Source organism: Diadema antillarum, unplaced genomic scaffold (genome assembly GCF_040938485.1).
Source record: "Diadema antillarum isolate AM-2024a unplaced genomic scaffold, OU_Dant_1.0 seq00001033_RagTag, whole genome shotgun sequence".
In the NCBI taxonomy this organism is placed as follows: Eukaryota; Metazoa; Echinodermata; class Echinoidea; order Diadematoida; family Diadematidae; genus Diadema; species Diadema antillarum.
The window spans coordinates 55,143-75,490 of NW_027271865.1; the positions used below are offsets into that span (position 1 = coordinate 55,143).

The 20,348-nt window shown below is 36.6% G+C and overlaps 1 protein-coding gene across 1 annotated transcript in view; it reads left to right on the forward strand.

The window, feature by feature from the left end:
* The first annotated feature begins 2,197 nt into the window (after window positions 1-2,197).
* LOC139742889 (uncharacterized) overlaps window positions 2,198-20,348 on the forward strand; it is a 100,435-nt gene continuing 82,284 nt past the window's right edge. Inside the window, exons 1-2 of the mRNA XM_071653399.1 lie at window positions 2,198-2,269; window positions 18,761-18,992. Of these exons, the coding sequence (XP_071509500.1) occupies window positions 2,198-2,269; window positions 18,761-18,992 (304 nt within the window). The remainder of the gene's footprint in view (window positions 2,270-18,760; window positions 18,993-20,348) is intronic.

Below are 20,348 nucleotides of genomic sequence, written 5' to 3' on the forward strand. Positions count from 1 at the left end.
CACAGTATTTTGCAGTGTATGCAGTTTCTGATTAACCTGGATTAAGACCAGTAGCACATTTAGTGCATCTCCAAGCACCCCTTAGGATGCTGGTATGATCATTTCATTTTGGCATATTTCAAAATACACTGTATGTTGACAGTTAGTGTTTATGTACCTTTGTACATATAAGCACTAACTGTAAACATTGCTTGTAGAGTATGTTAGATTGCAGCAATTTGCTATGTGCTGTTTGTTTGTTTGTTTGTTTTTTGCAACATGATTTGGGAAATTGTGGTGGCATAGGTAGTTGTCTCGTGCAAATTGTAATGGTCACTCATAGCTGAACTTCTTGTAGATGTTCAAGTGGACTGAATTTATTTATTTTTATGTGGAAGAGAAATGGAAGATGATGACTTTTGTCACTTTGTGTGCTATTTTTATGAATTATGATATCCATACTTTAGTGTATGTGAATTGTACACCACAATTATGATATTGCTTTGTTGAAGTACCAGTTTTGCATTTTTTTTTTGTGCTTTGTTTTGGCAGTACAATTGTATTTAACTAATTTAAGCATAGACATGTATTTGAAAGAAAAATCGACAGCTTGTACCGCTTTGTATCATCTTCTCTTTTTCTTTTTTTTCTACTGTTTTTGATGATGGAAATAAATAAACTATTGAATTGAATTTAACTGAATTGAATTGGTGTACAGCAAGAGTGATCAATGAATCTACGTTGTATATTAAATTTAATGACTTGAATATATCATTCTCTTTATTCTTGTCACGTTCTTTATTTGTGAATCAATTTTGTAAATAAGTGTGATTCTCTTACATCCGGATGGTAAATAAATACACAAAACAAGAGTGAATTTTTCAAGGGTGAACCTGTAAAATAGGTCAGCACAATATTTTATGTGCTTGAGAAACCACAATGTCAGAATTCCACTATCAAAGCCATTGAAAAGCACTCAGAGAATACAGACCTCCGTCAAGCAGTACATTTTCACCCTTACTGTGATTTCTACCAATTGTTATACATGTAGTTACATATATGCATGATTATGCTGGAAATGACTTTATTTCCCAATGATCAAGAATCCTTTAACCACCCCAAAAAAAAAAGGGGGGGGGGCTTTGATCCAGGCAGTGATCCAAATCAATACCAAAATATTGCATATTTCTTTTTTTATTTTATTATTACCTTTATTTCTTAGAATATACAGTTTTATTCGATTCATATCTAGTAATTTCTGAATAGTTACTTTACAATCAAACAAACAAAAAACAAAACAAGCAAGCCTGTCACGAGTAACTTCATTCATGGTTACCGTTCTTGCCATAACGTACGTTGTACGCATGCGCACGATGTAAATCGTAGGCCACAAATCGCATAGTGTGTGGGTATGCATCGCAGCACCTGCGACAGAGTGCAACAGGCTGCGATATCGCACATTGTCGCAGCGCAGCGTATCGCAGCAAAAATCGCACAGTGTGAGTCCGCCCTTACATGACAACGCGCAGCTTGTGTCAGCTCTTGATCTTCTGGCCGGTTGGAGTGTGTGTATCACCCCTCTCCTATTTCTGACTCCCCGTGAGTAAAGCTCTGCATGTGCACCATCATCCCTCGACAAATTTCTATGCTCACCTTCAACAGCGCCTCTCCAGTCGACGGCAGAGCCAAGGCATGGAAAGTTCTCATGACAATACCAAAGCAAATAGATCCCGATGATTCAGAAGGGAGAACACCGACGAGTCTTTGACAACATACAACAGCACCACCTTCGTTTCTTTGACTTAACCTCAAAAAACGTAGTGAGGTCGATTCTAGGGCTCCTTCGCAATCCTTGATTAATTCTTCTTCTTGGAGGCATACTGTGCGTGTGCAATAATCACGGTTAGTGGAACCTATTAATCCAACCTTTTTATCTGCATATTATCACACTTCTGCACGTGGTTACCTCATATTTGAAGGCCCTTCTGGCGCCATCTCCACAAGCGAAAAAGACACTGCGGTTAAACGTTCACAACATAATCTTACAACAAGCTTTGTCGATGTTGTTGTCGTTATTGCTGCTGCGGCTGTTTCAACTGGAAGGTCAATACAAGAGGCTGGACATAACACTGTAAGTGATCTTTACAACGTGTCGCCTTGAGCTTTGCGTTTGGAGGCTGAGGAGATCTGTTAATCCCAGGGATTATTACAAGCAGCGATGACGCACCGTGTAGCCATGCAGAAGGTGACGAAGAAACTCCGCCGAATGACGGCCCCAGCCTCCATTCAGGTAAGGGTCGAGGCGTTTCAGACCAGTTTGTTTTATTTATCCACTTGTACAAATTACAAGAAAACAAAGTAATGGATAATTGATAATCTAACTATATATATATGATGAAATCTGTGATTACAAAAACTGTTCATAACATAGACAAACAGGTACAAGAAAGTAATAACATATCATACGTGTAAACAGTTACATACACAATCAGGTACAAGCAAGAAGTTTATAATATACAAGAGACCGTCATGTGCTTTACTGGAATTGCAGCCTCGGAGCGACATGGTATATAAGAAAATTGCAAAACTTTAGTTTGAACTGAATGAGCAATGACAGAAACAAAAATCTTAAACCTATGCAGACTCATCGTGGCGCATCAAGTTTAAAGGCATCATTTACCATTTGCAGATGTAACAAAAACCAAGCTTAAGTGCTTCACGTTCTAACATGTGAGTTTAGGGATAGAAACAACCAGTGTAAAAAAGCTCATCAGTATAATCAATGTTAAGTGTCGTTAGATATACAAAATGTGAATAATAATTATGATAAATTTGTGTATAGACTAAACAGTCTACAGTTATGTTTCGTGAGAAAAATAATTGTATCTCCTTATATTTTAGACTTTATTGCAGCAGTTTTATATGGTATATAGGATGTTTTGTGATACAACTGACCTACACATATGCATCAAATGTGATAACTCGAACATTTTTAAATCACTGCTCTCAATGGTAAACAATACCTTTAACATAGGTCTATACGGAGACACATGCGAGGGGCAAAGAACGGTTACAGCTCGTTATTCCGAAGGTTCATTATTCCGAAGGCTCTTTAGTCCGAAGATTCGTTATTCCGAAGATTCGTTATTCCGAATTTCATTTTCGGATTAACGAATCTCCGGAATAACGAACCTTCGGAATAACGTCACAAATGTTCGGATGAACGAACCCTTTTCATTTTCGGATTAACGAACCTCTAGGTATAGGGAATTTGTGTGTTTCGGATTAACGAACCTTCGGAATAACGAACCTTCGGAATAGTGAACCTTCGGAATAACGAACAGCACCCAAAAGGGTTTACCTGAAAAAAGAGAGGAGGAAGAGGAGAGATATCAGCAGTGATTATAATGACCCAGTTTGGAGCTGTTAGTCTAATTGCATACAACATAAATGTTACCTAGGAATTCTTCTTTTTTTTTTAGCCTACATTATATCAATGTGACTAATAAAGTGGGCAACAACAGTAAAAAAATGTTACTGAGATATAGCCACACTGCAAACTTTCTGCTCATCCAGATATCCACATCCAAACCATCATTTCGGATTTATGTCTTATCATTTTCACTTGTAATATCACTGATACAATTATCACGATCCGTACTGACCGAGCGAAAGTCTCTGCACATATTGGATTGGTTTCAACATTTATCTCGAGAGATCAGTGTAAACGTACAGGAATATTTCAGGTTATTATTAATAGTTTCATTCATTTGGAAATGGACATTAACCGCACAAAGTTAATCATTCTACCTGACAAACATCTGCACGTCAGATATCCACAGCTCTGTGTCTCATCTATACTTATACATCAATGACTGTGTGTATCTCTTGACGTATGCATGATATTATCATGATTATACTTTTTATATATGTATAATATGTTTGAATGTAGGATATTCACAAGTAAAATTATGTGTAATAATGCGCATATCTATATCACTATCTATCAAAAGTCGGTCATCTACTTGGTATCTATCTACCTCTGTATCTATCACATACGATTATGATATTTCCGAGCGATGATAAAAATACACAGACGTGCAAGGATTTGAAGTGTTTCTCAGGTATAGCTCATAATGCGAAACAACAACAACAACAACGACAAAAAACTTGCAACGATGACGTAAGATAGGTCGTATTAACAGGAAGTATTATACACGGTTACATCACTCTGTCTTACCTTGTGGTTAGATCCATGAGGGCGTGTTATAGTCACCGCAAGGTGAACTAAATTAGGTTTGCCCTAACAGTTCTGTCACAACTGTCGGACATAGTCATAAAATAGGCATTTCACGGAAAGTGTCTGGAGCAAATGATATACCATGGAGCCGGTTACTAAGTCCATGAAGATACGAAGAGTCGTGTACCTAGGGCCATACGACTGGAGCTATCTCCATCATACAGGGATTGTCAAGGATATAACTCAGAGAAAAGTCAAAAAATCGTTACAAATTAATAACAGATAGAAGAAAATCTTCTAGATTTCTTTCATTCACATGAAAAATTGTGCATCGTTTTCATCATTTCACACATAGGTAATTCAGTTGGGAAAAGGAAGATGTGAAATAATCATTATCTTCAGAGACATATCTCCAAATTTGCATAATAAAATATATACGATATAAACCATTGTAACTACATGCAATCTATACTGCACCTGACTAAACAGCGCAAATACGTCACAGTACACACAAGCAGTCCTTACAGTTGAATATACAGATTTCTCTAAATCTTTGCAGCCAACATCATTTCATATTTTCAAAAGAGAAGTGGAAAAACATCTTTGCATCCCACGGTTTGTTTGTGTGGGTTTTTTTGACATATGGATAAACCCATACACAATAGAATTCCATTTACTCTAGATATAAGTTTATCTATGTAGGACCATCTTACGCTTCCCTCATCACATTACAATATTAGTTACATAATACGTACTTTTGCTGATCAACATCGTAACAGCACACTGCAAAAAGTAATATGTATATATATATATATATATATATATATATATATATATATATCTTTATATATATATATATCTTTATATATATATATATATATATACATCTTTATATATATATATATATATATATATATATTCAATGATACTGCACTCGTCACATGACAAGAAATATTTTCAAGATGTCATTTAGATTTTCTTATTTTCTTTGTTTTTTAGCAGATTAAACCCTAAATATCTCATACAGATATCTCAAATTTAATAAAGATGGATACAGTTGTTTTGCATACATGTAATATATACATATATACTTTTTTATATTCGATATATTTAAACCACCTCAATACAAGTAATTTCTGCAGAGAAAATTATAAACACTGCTCGATTAAGCAAATCCTCAGATAATGATCTTACATGGACTACATTCCAGAGAACAAACCACTTGATACTGTTAGTCTTCCCAGCATCCTTGAATATCTCAGGAAGATCTTCGTTGAAGTGCGGGAAAAATTTCTTCGTCAGCTCGTCGGTGAACAAATCATCTTGCGTGCCAAACTCACATTTGAATTGCGGATGACGGAGAGCCATTAAACTGTTCCAGAACGAACGACAATGAAATGAATGAAAAGTTGGCAACTCTTGATGCTATTGATCAACCCGACAAAAAGAGCGGAAACGGGTAGAAATGTATGCCGTAACAAAACAAATACTAATAGGCGTGAGCAGTTTTCCTCCATTCGTTCTCCGCAGATGTATCATTTGACTACAGAATGAACGGAGTGAGGTGAAGGATATTAGTTAACACTTTGGAAACCAGTGCTCGCTTTAATAGATTACAAGGATATTCGATACCTTTATTACCTTAGTGATTATTCCACATTGAACTTTCGCAGTGGGTATATTAATGGATTAAACCTGCCACTGGAAAATATGGAGTTTGTTGCAAATTCGTCTCTGAAGCGCGCGATTTTGAGAAGACAGTGGAACTTCTTCGACAAGGTATAAAGTATTTTGTACTTTATTCATCGATTTCTATCAGATGTATCCATGTCTTGTCAAACAAAATCGTGCAAACCACTTTTACATTCGTAAATTGTAACATTTGCCTGCTTACCTACAGACGATTAATTCGTGGTCACTGGATCGTTTGCTTCTGTTGTGTCTTAGAAAGAAAGATTTTTGTTAGCATTTCTAGATAGATGCATGTGTCACATGCTAGGATTGTATCATTCGTGAATTATCAAACTCGTATGTTACAGGTTTGCAGGACGTTGACGAAACAGATAGTCGTTTATTTCAACATGATGATGACTTTAGCATGAGTTGACAAGAGCTAGTTATTAAAACATATTAATTATACAAATTATTTTCATTATCAGTTTGTTCACGCTGTCGTATTATCATTAGAAGTACAACCGTCATTTTGTATTATGATACCTTCATAAGAATATTGGAAAAGACTTGTCGTGTTTCCATTTTTCTAGCAAATCGAAAATTTGATATGGATTTTACAAAGAAGACAACATTACCTTGCTTGACGAAGAACGAGATTCATCTACTCTGATCATGATAACAACAATGATGATGATATGGTATGATGGAGATGAGATGATGATGATGATGATTTTCATTTTACTTCCTCTGCTAGATTTTCTTTTGAGGTCATCATCATCATCATCATCGTCATCAGCATTATCTTTCATGTCTATTGAAACCATTATCATTGTTATTATTACGTGGCTTCAGATAGATTCTATGTGTTACCGCTGACAACATTTTGTCATTTAGTTTTAGGCCGGAAAACAAAGGTGATGATTTAGCCACATAAGATGATCTTTCTTAAAAATGCTTTAAGTAAAATTTTTAGTAAGATATGATCGTAGTGATAACTTTGTCTACAAATAGTTTACCTCACTTTTTACAAGAACTGAAGTTGTCTCTTTTCTATTAATCAATTCTACATTGGATGCCACAGCGTGAAATATTCCTTGTTTGATAAGGAAAGGCGTATGCTATCAGTCAAGTATACGAAGTTTTTTTTTCTTCCAAATACGATGTATTATGAGGAATCAGAACCAGGCTTAAGAACAGAACAACATTTGTTGATATCATCTTAATGACTACGGTTTGTGTCTTAAAGGTCCAGTTTACCTTTGGGAGCAGTGATTTAAAAATGTTCAAGATATCACATTTGATGCATATGTATAGGTCTGTTGTATCACAAAACATCCTACCATATAAAATCTTAGCAATACAGTGGTTGTTTCTATCCGTAACTCACAATTTAGAACTATTTTAAAGCACTAATGCTGGGTTTTTGTTTTATCTGCAAATGGTAAATTGTGCCTTTAAATATGAATATAACTATGAAAAGTTAGGTGAATTGCGTGTATCGAGGCTTTCTGAGAGGAAACATATTACTAATGGGCATGTTTAGTAGGACGTTATAAGAAAATACATCTACAAAATGCTAAAACAAAGCGCAGGGTGGGATGCCCAGGGTATTAACATGGATAATTATACCTTGTGAAGTCATCTATACCTTCGTGTAATTGTTTCGTGTATTTTTGTCTGATTGGCCAGGAGCCACTTTGTTATTAGATTGAGAGAGGTTCCACGCGGTTGCCTAAAATTGATCCATACCATTTATAGAACGTCGTTGGTACCTATTGTGTGTGTGCCAGTGTGAAACAATTGTGTTGCAAATTACACGTATAATAAGCTGATAACTAGCACCTTGTCAATAAGCCGTTCATATTATGGGCAAAAATGGGTACAAATCTTGCGTCGCGAACTCCTCCCACAGTTTTTGATCAATTTTTATGAAATTAGGTACAGATGTTCATCTGAATATGTTAATGTGCAAGACACATATTTCCGCAGTGGCAAAAAGTGCGTTGCCTATGGTAACGGCATGTTATTGGTAAAATATAGGGCAAAATGCTTCATGGCCAAACTGCTTCATCAGTGTTCTTCCAATTCTCATGGAATTCATATTGAATGTTTGTCTTAGGATATAGGTCAACATGACACATTTCTTGACAGTGACAAAAAGTATGTTGCCATGGTAACAGCTCACATATTATGAGCCAAAATGATGGAAAATTTTGTGTTGCAAACTACTTCCTCAGTTTTTGCCCAATTTCCATGAAACTTGGTACAGATGTGTGCCTTTGGTTGTAGATGTGCAAGACGCATTTTTTGACAGTACCCGAAAGTACGTTGCCATGGTAACGGCATATTAATGGCAGAAGATCAAGGAAAGATCTTGCGGATTTAACTACTTCCTCAGTTTTTTGACCAAAGCTTATGAAATGTGGCACACACCTTGATCTTGGTGGGAAGATGTGGAAGACATATTTTTCGGACGTGTCGGAAGCTGCGTTGCCATGGTAACGGCATATAAATGGCAGAAGATCAAGGAAAGATCTTGCGGATTGAACTACTTCCTCTGTATTCGACTGAAGCTCATGAAATGTGGCACACACATTGGTCTTGGTGGGAAGATGTGCAAGACATATTTTTTGGACGTGTCGGAAGCTGCGTTGCCATGGTAACGGCATATTAATGGCGGAAGATCAAGGAAAGATCTTGTGGATTGAACTACTTCCTCAGTTTTTGACAAAAGCTTATGAAATGTGGCACACACAATAGTCTTGGTGGGAAGATGTGCAAGACATATTTTTCGGACGTGTCGGAAGCTGCGTTGCCATGGTAACGGCATTTAAATGGCAGAAGATCAAGGAAAGATCATTCCTTGGGTAAGACTGTCGTCACGGGGCGGGGGTATTAATCACCTTAAGTGATATTTCTAGTTTACGCACACACACACACACACACACACATATATATATATATATATATATATATATATATATTTCATTTCCTGTCCCATCTTTCTTCCCACCTCCGACCATCTTTCGGTGAGGTCAATTTACTGTAACAGTTTTAGGTCATCTTCCTTCTGTATAGCCTCATTAATTACCTTTAGTGGCCAAATTCATCATTTTTTTCTCAGTCTCTATCAGACTTATGGGGTCTTTGTTGGTATCAACAGAGATTATAGTCATGTTTGGCAAATCAAACTTAAGTATCTGACCGATCATTTCCAGTGACGATCCTCATTTATAGATACTTATATTATTGCCATGGATTGTATTTGAAGACTTTTATCGCAAAATGTGTTAACTCTATTCATGTAAGTTTGAGATTAAAGCTGCTAAAAACATAGAAGATATAATATTATATGGTTTATATGTTTAATCATAATTTCAAAAATATTCCTTGTTATGTAGCAAGTGAGGTATCACTGGAAAAGCTGGAAAAAAGCATAAATATGATGATGGACTTATAATGGTTACAAATGGTGCTCAATCCGTTCTGCTATCAAACTCTTCATTTACATTATACACATAAACACAGTGTTGCGTTGTGTTATTATCAACTGTCGATATTCGCCCTCATCTGTGGGTTACCTATGCCAGACGAGGGATACTAACTGCTTGTAGTAGTAGTAGTCGTTAGTATAGTGTCGATAGCCACCTTATATAACAACGCATAGGTGCATATAGAAATTGTTTCGGCCTTTGAAATTCAAGTGCGGAATCATTAATGGCAATTGGGCGGTCATCAAAATGGTCGTGTGAGAGCACAGATACACTCGACCGAGTGCTTCAAAACAAGGTGGACTCGTTTTCTTTTCTTCTCTTTTTCTTTCACTCTCGTTTCCCCCTTGATTGGAACATCCTTTTGACCCACGATGACACCGTCCCTCCATCCAAATCCGTATTCATGCTCTCCGTTTTAAGGCCGTCGGTAATAGAGGTGTAATGTTTGCAATGCACGATGGCGGGGTGATCGTTTTTTGAGGAATACCGATCTCATGCGCCTTGGCATAAATGTTTGACCCTGCCTTGGCTGCGGTGGCTTTGCGTTTACACCTGGCGTAGCCTTGTCTTTGCAGTCAGCAGTGATATAAATACTAGTATTAATATGTATACTAGTAACTCGCGACGACCCTCCGTCAGCAATTGTGTATATATGTGCATGGTTATGTCCTGATTAATAGAAATAGAGATATCTACAGTAAATCACTTGTAATAATGGGGTAATTAGTGAGGGATCGACTACAGAAAGGTGAGGGAAAGGGGAGGGGTGGACAGTCCATGAATATAGTTCGCCTACTGGGGAGAATAATATTAATGTATTTTCGCGCAAGCAAGTGGAAGATTACCACTCAGTATAGAATTTCCGTGACAAATATTTTCTTTTTCTGAATAGGCCTATTATTCAAATGATTCTAAATGATACAACACACACAAGCCTTTCATGTAAGCCTTGTACCCTATTCTCTTCCCATCCACAAGATAGTAATCAATTTCTCTCATTTTAAAAAGAAATCTTAAGATATCGATGAGCTATACACAAAGGGCTGGAGACATCCTCACTCTAGCCTTATTATTTCAACTTTGTTCCAACCTAAATGCAAAACACAACACGCACCCTCTGATATACACATACGTGCACAAAAACCGACACGCCCTCTTAACAGACTATCACATGGGCGTTCTCTTGTCGCTCATTTAAAAAAAAAAAAACGATTTTCTTGGCATATTTTCATTGATTTCGAGGCCACACCACCCAATAGTCAAGTTTTGCATATGATGACGGTCTCCTGCAAGTTTATTTTCTTTTGTTCTTTGTTGGCATGGTGCGATGAATTTGTCATGATATTGTATAAAAAATGATATCATAGAATTATGGACCGATGATGTTACACATCGTTAGCATATAGATACTTAATGCTTTATAATTATTTTCATTTACAGAAACCTCTTTGTCATGTCATTGCCATATTTGTGTTAATTTTTTTTTTTCGAAAAAAACTGCAGAGATAAAATAAACAAGCAAACATGCAAACAAAATGCCCTTTGCTGTCCCGAAGACACAGAATGTTTTTACCTCAGGCCCAAACTTCATATCGGGACCCCAGACTTAACACCTGTATCTTCCCTCTACAAAGATTTACATACCATCCGGCTGGAACATTCCGTGTTACATTTTCATTCCCTGCTAGATATTTATAACATCACATAACATTACAGTGTACTAATGTCATGTGAAAGTTTGGGTGCTCTTTAAGAAACTGAAGATTTGGAACATCTCCAGGGATGCTTTTTGTGAAATATAATTCTGATTTCCTTCTTTCCTGTTCAAGGACACAACGATAAAGCCTGTGTGCAGAAAGGTCTAGACAAGAAATTGTTCAGAGGCAAGAACTTTCACAGTCGAATTTTACTAGTCCCACATGCGCATATGTTATGTGTGTTTAAGATACTCAGCAAGACATTGTTTTCCGTGCTGTGCATGTAATGCTATGTTTGTTTAAGATACTTACAGCAAGACATGGTTTTCCTTGCTGTGTAATGCTACTTGAACTGTGGCAGTCAAGGAAAACTCCAGGAATAGAAATATAGAGCCAAATTAATAAATTCAAAACGTTAAGAAAGTCCTAGAATGATTTGTTTGTTTGTTTGTTGCTGTTGTTGCTGTTGTTGTTGTTGTTGTTGTTTTTTTGGGGGGGGTACTAAATTGTGTTTAAATTTGAATTTGTATCTCTTTCATGTGTCTGTACAGTATTTAAGTGTGTTTGCTGTTTTTAAGGCTTGGAGGGGTAACGTGCCAGAGAGATGGGGTTTTGACTTAGAAATCGATTCGCTATTACGCAATCAAGCCGCTTTTCAAACATTTACGTGTGTGTATTATCTTTAAGTCGTATAGTTCGCTTTTGTTTGTTTTTGTTTTTTATTTCATTTTGGAGATAGTTTGATAAGGGTCACCTTCCTCATATAGTTATGACTATGTCCGGGTGATTTCGCCAGGCGTGTAGCATGTGTTGTATCCGACTTGGTCATACATACACTCACACTACAGTTCCATTGCTGTGTGATGAGCATCAGACTACTCAGCAGCAATATGTAATAAACACTCCAAGCTTGACACGAATTCATGACTCAAACCACACGTGATGACGATACCGAACGTTTTCCAAACAGTTTCGCTGATCCACCCTGAGTGCATAAGGCTCAGACAGAGAAGTTATAGGTTTCCAATCAGGGCTTAATTTACCGACTGGCCTGGGTTTTTGTTTCATGTTGTAGTCTCATGTGACTGTGATAAAAGTGTTTATCAATTTCGTTAAAAATGATACGTCTATATTTCGTCCAATGTGACTGTAAAGTTTGATACTAGTTTGCATTGATACATTATATAATATGAGATCGCAGTGGAATTAGGTTACGAGCTCACCTTCAGCCAAAGAGTCCACCTCACTTTCGTCAGTGATATGCCATGATTTCGCTGCTTCCACTTCACAGCCAAGGACCCGCGTCACCGTTGACAATGACAATAGCATCCTTTAGTATTGAACGCATGGCCCATTCAGATCGAAAATTGACTTTGTCCTATAGGCCTATATTATAATAACAATGTTGGCTGGAGACACTTCTCCTGGTTGCCAAGCTATGACTGTCCCATCCATTGTACTGCTCTACTTTGGCGAAGAGAAGCAAGTGTATGACAATATCATCCAAATCTGAGTTATCAATGTTTTTCGATCGGACTCAACACGTTTTATACGTTGGATGCCAGATTTTGAAGAGTCTCATCCGACTGGAAGGTATCTGAGGCACGAAGGGAGAGCTTATTATGAGAGATACATGAACGACAAAACAATGCACCGGTGGTCACTGGAAATGCGATTCCATGCCGTTTTCAAAGTGACTTTATGAAACAGAGTAAATTTAAACAAATTGTTAATGTTGCAGGTTTCACTAGAAAGGAAATTAAAGACGTTCTTGAATTCTAGAGTTCACTGGTTTTTGCGAAGCAATGATATTAGTAGTGACTACATAAACATATAATGGAGAAGATATTCGATGTCATCACCTCATGACTATCCAACACATCTGGAGGGATGGTTTAAAAGATTGCCCATATTCAAATCAACTGAGTAACAACAAAGTAATTTTGTAATATAACTGAATGAATGATCAGAATTTATATTTTGTTGTGTTAGGTTAAAATAGTTTTATCTTAATGTTTGTCAAGAAACAGCTTTAATGTATAACTATGTTTGTTTGTAAATGTATAATATTTATATATTTTTTTGCCATTGTCAATTGTGCCATAATGGTGCATTATATTGTTTTCTCTTGTACTTACCTGCCTGTGGGCAGGTAGTAAACCTAGAGATGGTTTATGCATAATTTGATTTGTAATAAAGTATGTTTTATATATATATATATATATATATATATATATATATATATATGAATAAATAAATAAATAAATATATAAATAAATAAATAAATAAATATATATATATATATATATATATATATATATATATATAGTATTCAGTTACTTCATTTTGGTAAAATAGGAACTAATTCTTCGTCAGTCACAGGATACGATATAGCACTTCTGAAGACAGCAACATGATGTATTTAACAGTCACATTGTTTTGCATCCCATATAAAAATATCATTATAGATTCAAATATAAAAAGACCAAGTATAATGAAATAATTCCCTCAAACAACAGGAATGATGGCAATAATATCAACACATCAGTGACAACGACGACGTAGAATAATAAGAAAATAATTTTGATGATAGTTATGATAAAAATGAGAAGAAGAAGAAGAAGATAAACAGAAGAAACAGAAGAAGGAAAAGTAAGGTTGGAGGAGGAAGAGGGGAAATATCATATTTCTGATCGATGTGGTTGTCATGACTACCTTGTGCTCAGACAAATCAAAACCACTGAATCCATGAAATCGTAAAATATGATTATGGTCAATCAGTTACATATTTTCAGAAAAAAAGTAAACCCCGCAAACTATGCCTAAAAAGCCCTTTGAGAAATATATGATATTTGACTGTGCTGTATGATATGGAAAGTAATGTTGCAAGACAGGAAAAGATAAAGAGAGACAGAGAGAAGGGGGGGGGGTGGGGAGAGAGGGATATTAAACATGCAACTGGGCGTATGCATTGCCCATCAGAAATCAGTTTGAAATCATTTTGCACACCCTGTTTACACATTAAAGAAGGAGGATATGGTTGAAGCTACCTGGGATGGTTCCTGTAGCCACAATCATTATTTACCGGTAGGGGGAGTCACCAAACCACACCGACCCGCTGAAATCTGAATCAGAAACCGCAGCCACTTGTGTCTGACATGTATCGATTATATCCGAGCCCTCTCTTTTTTTTTCTGATATGAAGTGACTGCTCATGGAACAGGTTGCTGCTCTGCACTAATCTTTGCTCCTTTCTACTGAAGTCAGCTCTGTAGGCACTTGTGTGTTTTCTATCCCTACAAAATGTATATATGTGGCCCTTTTGCAGTGATGTATAAAAGAACTATTTTCCTAGGCCTCTCTTCTCTCTCTCTCTCTCTCTCTCCCTCTATAATATCTTCGATTCCTCTTTCATCTCTCCCTCTCTTTCCGTCCCTTTAAAAAAAAATTCCTATGTCGCTAGTATTGATTTTTATCTATATGTTTTGATTTCATTTTTCATCGTGTTTTGTGTATCTCTATTTCTACATTATTTTATACCAATGTCTCTATCTGAGTCTATATACATAATATACATTTGTGCGTACCCCTGAAGAAGACGCGTGACGCGCTGATAAATTGGGTGCAGCCATTCAAAGTTGTTGGATGATAATGCATTATAATATATGTATATATTATATATATATATATATATATATATATATATATATATATATATATATTGAATCAAGAGAGGGAAAACTGACCAGAAACAAATAATAGTAAATAGTGAGAACTTTGAGCAAAGAAAATGGGTTTTCATCGGGATTCGAATCCGAGACATCCGGACTCCGAATCCCGATGAAAACCCATTTTCTTTGCTCAAAGTTCTCACTATATATATATATATATATATATATATATATATATATCTGTGTGTATGAATATATACATATATATATATATAACTATATATACATATACATATATATATATATATATATATGTATATACATTCTATATGATATTGGCTTTCATAGAACGCTGTGTAAATTACAACGTGTAAACACATTTATTTTAACAATCTAATTACTTAATTATTCATTAGAGGGATTTATCTAAAAGGAATATCTCATTCAATATATCGAGCCACAAGTCAAATTATGGAATCCTCAGAGACGGAAAAAGGAGTCTCTCTCTCTCTCTCTCTCTTCAAATATATATATATATATATATATATATATATATATATATATATATATACATATGCCCATTTTTGTTTCAACATCTTTCTCAAGGTCTATCACCTGAGACTTTTATCGTGAAAAGATACACTTTGAATGGTCCTTCGTTTTTATCTATGAATAGAATTTGCTAACAACAAATCACATTACAACGCTGTTATGCACGACAGTGACTGACGATGTAGATATCTGATTCAACTTCTCTCAAGACTTCATTATAATTAATTGCAGGTAGGGACCTTAATCGTAAAATCAGGTTTAAATTAAACTCTGTCACCCACACATGCACTGAAGTGTGAGTATGTTTATTTACTAACTGCGGACGATTCTCCTTTTTAGTAAGAGTCCCACAATTAGGGCTCCAATCTTCATGATCACTATTCCTTTTCCCTTTTCTTTTCATGCCTTAAGTTCAGGGAAAATCAGCAACATCATCAACAGCAGCAGCAACAACTACAAAAACAACAGCAAACTATGACTAAGATGCGAGCGTCAGACACACCACAGATCATTCTGTATCCTATGGCACCCAGAGCCTTTTTTCACTTCTTTCCCCCTTACTCATGAATCCCTTCCGGCAGGGTGTCGGGATGGTAAAAAGACGACGACGATGTGGCAGGGATGCTTCAGTCACCATGACAACAATGCTATGCGCTTGCTCGAGGCATCTGCTGCACACTGCTTTCCCGAATATTTACAGATAGAGATCGAAACAGAGAATTTTGGAGATGACAGATGTTTAATGTAGCACTTAACGTGTTTCTTTCATGACAGATATCCCTTACTATATGTCAGTATATGCTATAGATTAAAACGTCTACGTTCACTTAAACAACCTTACGCCTCCAGGAATTGGCAAAACTCTGTAGTTTAAACAAAATGCCAGCATGTTCTGTCTCTGTATATTTTTATCTAACCCCGTATAACATATTGCAACATTGTTCGGGAAAATTGTTATAAAAGAGAAAGCAAGAGTTCAGAAAAAAACATCATTCTTATCATTACAACAACAACAAAATCAGTTTACAGATTATAACTCCTCATATTGCATGATATAGAATGATCCGTAGATATCAATGTGTATGGGTACTGTAATATCTGATCACTTCTGTTTCCAGCACTCCTAAGAAACATTCTTCCCTGACGCGCATGAGTCATAACATTCACCTCAACAATCGCCAGATGCTATTTGTCACTGATCTCTTAAAGGTGCATGGTCCCGGTGTTTTAGTCAAATGCGTACGCGGGCGCATGGCGCAAGTTTCCTATAGAGACCTATGCTATCGACTTCTCTTGGGCGCTTACGCTTTGGCCCACTTTCCCGAGTCCGAAGAAGTCCGATCTACTGTGTCAGTGGTCCGATCACAGTTCGGCTCATGATTCGGCTCAGGGGGATGACAGCTTTAGCAAATTTCTTTTGTGATGTCATAATAAGAAGCACATATGCACGCACCCTGGCATTACTACAGACTGCGTGATGCGCAGAGAAGACAACGAAGGCAACGTTACTTAGCAACACCTACGCGCTTTACTCTTGATGACAGCTCAATTTCGGCAATCTTCGTATCAATGCTAACGGTGATCGGCAGTAGCATCAACAGCGCCATCTACACTACCGGGACTATGCCCCTTTAAACACCATGACCCCGATATTAAATAGGGACATGTTGCAAGCCTCGGGAGCCAACATTTAAACCTCCTTCATGTAATTGGGAAAGACTTGAAATTCACGTTGCTAATCAGATAGACTACATAACAATCCCAACGTACATTCATCGAAGTGTTAACAATGACAAATGTTTCATATTACCTATTGAACTAAGATCTTTTACCTCCAAATGCCCATATTCAAAGCAATATCAATCAATACAAAATTTAAATCTGAATTCAATTCATTTCAATTCAATTAAATTTAATACTTTATTTATTTCCATTTAAAAAAATGACTCAAAGCGGTACACGTGTCAATTTGATTTCCATTCAACTGATAAGCACAGTTCATTGAGCACAATATAAAATATTTGCACGAATGATGTTACCAAAAAAAAAAAAAAAAACAATGCACACTTTGTCATGGTAATAAAAAATAAGAAGTAATCATAATCCAAGAACTACAAACAATAATGTTTTCAGTCATGTATATGAAACTGTATAATGATGACATACACAAATATACTTATATGTTTATAAGTGTTCATTATGATAATTTTATATATCCGAGCAGACATGTGGTTTGTGTTCAAATAATTGTCAGTTTCAGTTGCAGTTTGTGTTATTTCTATACGCTTGTGCAAAATCGTTATTACAAATCAACAATGTTCACATCACGTTCTTCCGCACGTACCTGCGGAAGAACAGTCTCCGGACTGAAGTATGTTGCCGTGCTTAAATAAATGAATGAAATCAAATGAAATCAAAATAAGAGTACGTAAAGAGTACTGGTACTCTTGATTAATACCCCGGCCTTGCACCTGGACCAGCACTGTACTATACCAGGTTGTGAGTGATAGAGAACTTTGTCACATTTTTGCATCACATTGTATCGTCAGCACCAGATGTTCTAGCTTGGTCACGTTCAAAGCGAAATCCAGGATTAGTAGCAGTGTATCTTTCTTCTCTTTTTTTTTCTTATTTAAAAGAAACTCAATATATCATTACGAGCACCAATAAAGAAAATGCACAGATATCCTGTATTCCACAAAGTGATCGCGCGGGGGGGGGGGGGGGGGGGGCAATGGGGGATTAGTGTTGCCATATTCAGTAATTGGTTTCTGATACTCTTTCAAAATGCTATTTGCAACAACGGAAGATACGATGAATACGGAATCATTGATAAAGCGTGGATCTTGTCGCAAAGAAACAAATTAATGACAATTTGCATTCAAGCTACAACAGTATTTATTTTTCAATATACAAAAATGTCAGGGGTTACTAGTAATACAAGAAGAATCCAATCATATCTTTTGATTTGCATATTGATTTTGGTTGCGGTCGATGTCATTGTGTTGTGAAGCACAAAAAGCTTCAAAATTCTGTGCATTTCCCATGAACACTACTTTACGATACATTTTGTATTATAACAAATTACTGATTAAAAAAACAAGCTAACACTCAACAAACTGTCAGTTACGACAGCTACTGGACATGTAGCACCCGTACCCAATGCTGCAATTCCATTGGTCACAAGTTTTGGGTCGTCAGAGCGCAATGACCTTTCACCGTGCAAAGGCAAAGGTCATGAAGAAACAATCACAACAATCATGGCTTCCTATCGTGGGGACGATCTGTCGTCTGATTCCGACGATGTTAATCCCTTTTCTTTCACAACATTTCTCACGAAGTCCACACCCAAACCGGAACAACCACAACCAGTACAAGTAGAGTCAGACGGCAGTAGCAGCAATGAATCAGGTAATGTCATATTTTGTTTCGATTGTTCTTCTCTGATTTCAGAAAAACGGATTCATGCCGAATGGAATCGGAGGGGAGGATGATTACATTCATGTCGATGATATCGATGAATCGGACAGCTCATTTGTTCACGTTCCCTATCGGAAACGATCGTCACAGAGTATTTTTGATGAAAGTGAGGGCGAACTGGATGAAGTGAGGGGTCACAGCCATCAAGACAGATATTCTCTTCATGATCCAAATGTTATTCGACGAAGTAAACTCAAAGTTGCAGGTAAGTGTCCTTTCTCTTCCCTGGCATACAGCTGTGCGGATGTAGTCCCACCTATTGAATACGCTGTGTAACAAAATTAGATGGCGCGCAGTGGGATGCAATGGATCTTGAATGCCCTACTACTGTGTCTACCATGCCCCTGTGCTGTGCTGTGGCTTACGAGTATTGCAATTGCATGTGTAGCCCGACAAGATGCATGACAGTGTTCTGCAAACGCCGACACTTATTTTGATAACCATTTTTCTTCTTCTTCCTGTAATGCGCATGACCTCGTAACTGAGAGTAGTATGGGCCCTAATTTTTAGTCTCAGTAGTACCGTATGCATGGCGGTAATTCCATGAAGTTGGGGCACAAAGTGTGACATTTTAGCATAACTCAATACTAATTATGCTATACATATATTGTTTATAGGCTTTACATTTGTATTGAGACCATGTATTTTCCTGGAAATTTTGTGCTATTCAGACTCAATTTTGATGAAGTTATTTAAAAAATATGTAACGGTGTCCTGTAGCATCATGACGTGTCCATGTAGCATCGTGATAGTTAAAATCTGGTTCTAAAAGACAAATTAATGCAATTAGCTCGACCAAAATTTGATATAATATGCATAATTACTAGATTAGTCAGATAGCTAAACATCTTTAACTCTCCTTTCCACAGTTTTACTTTTATAAGAAAATTTACACAATGTGTCGCTATGCTACGCGGTGTCCACCAAATGTCACAAAAAAGACACCGCATAGCATCGTGATACATTTTGTAATTAGGTGATCCGAGAATCCTCTCGGATCACCTTTTGTATCTTTACTGATTCTTTGTTTTTCTTCTTCTTCTTTTTCTTCTTCTTTATTTCTCCGCAAAAGTTGTGTAGGGATTAGCTCAGAAAGTGCATTGCCTATGAATGTTAAACTTATACCATATATGTATCGTGTCCCAAAGACGACAATCAAAGTAAAATCAAAGTGATCAGTCGACCTTGACGTCACTATGACGTCATTATATGAAAACACATTTTCAATCATATCTCATTAATGAAATGGAGTTTTTCAATGAGATTTACGTCACATATATTTCAAGTCAAGCGCATTCTATCCATATTCTCAAAATTCATCTATACCTTAAAACGTGCGCGTACGCGCGCGTTGAAATATTTGTATGCTCAAATCGAGCTCAAAATTTTTTTGCACACGTTTCAGACCATTTGGAGCATTTTTTGAAAAATTGAAAAAATTGGACGGACGCGTACGCGCGCGTATATATACGCACGCACAGCTCAAATGCAACAGAAATTTCCCGTTTTTTCACACGCATCGCATGTCTGAAATATCAAGGTATATTTCTATCAAGTTTCA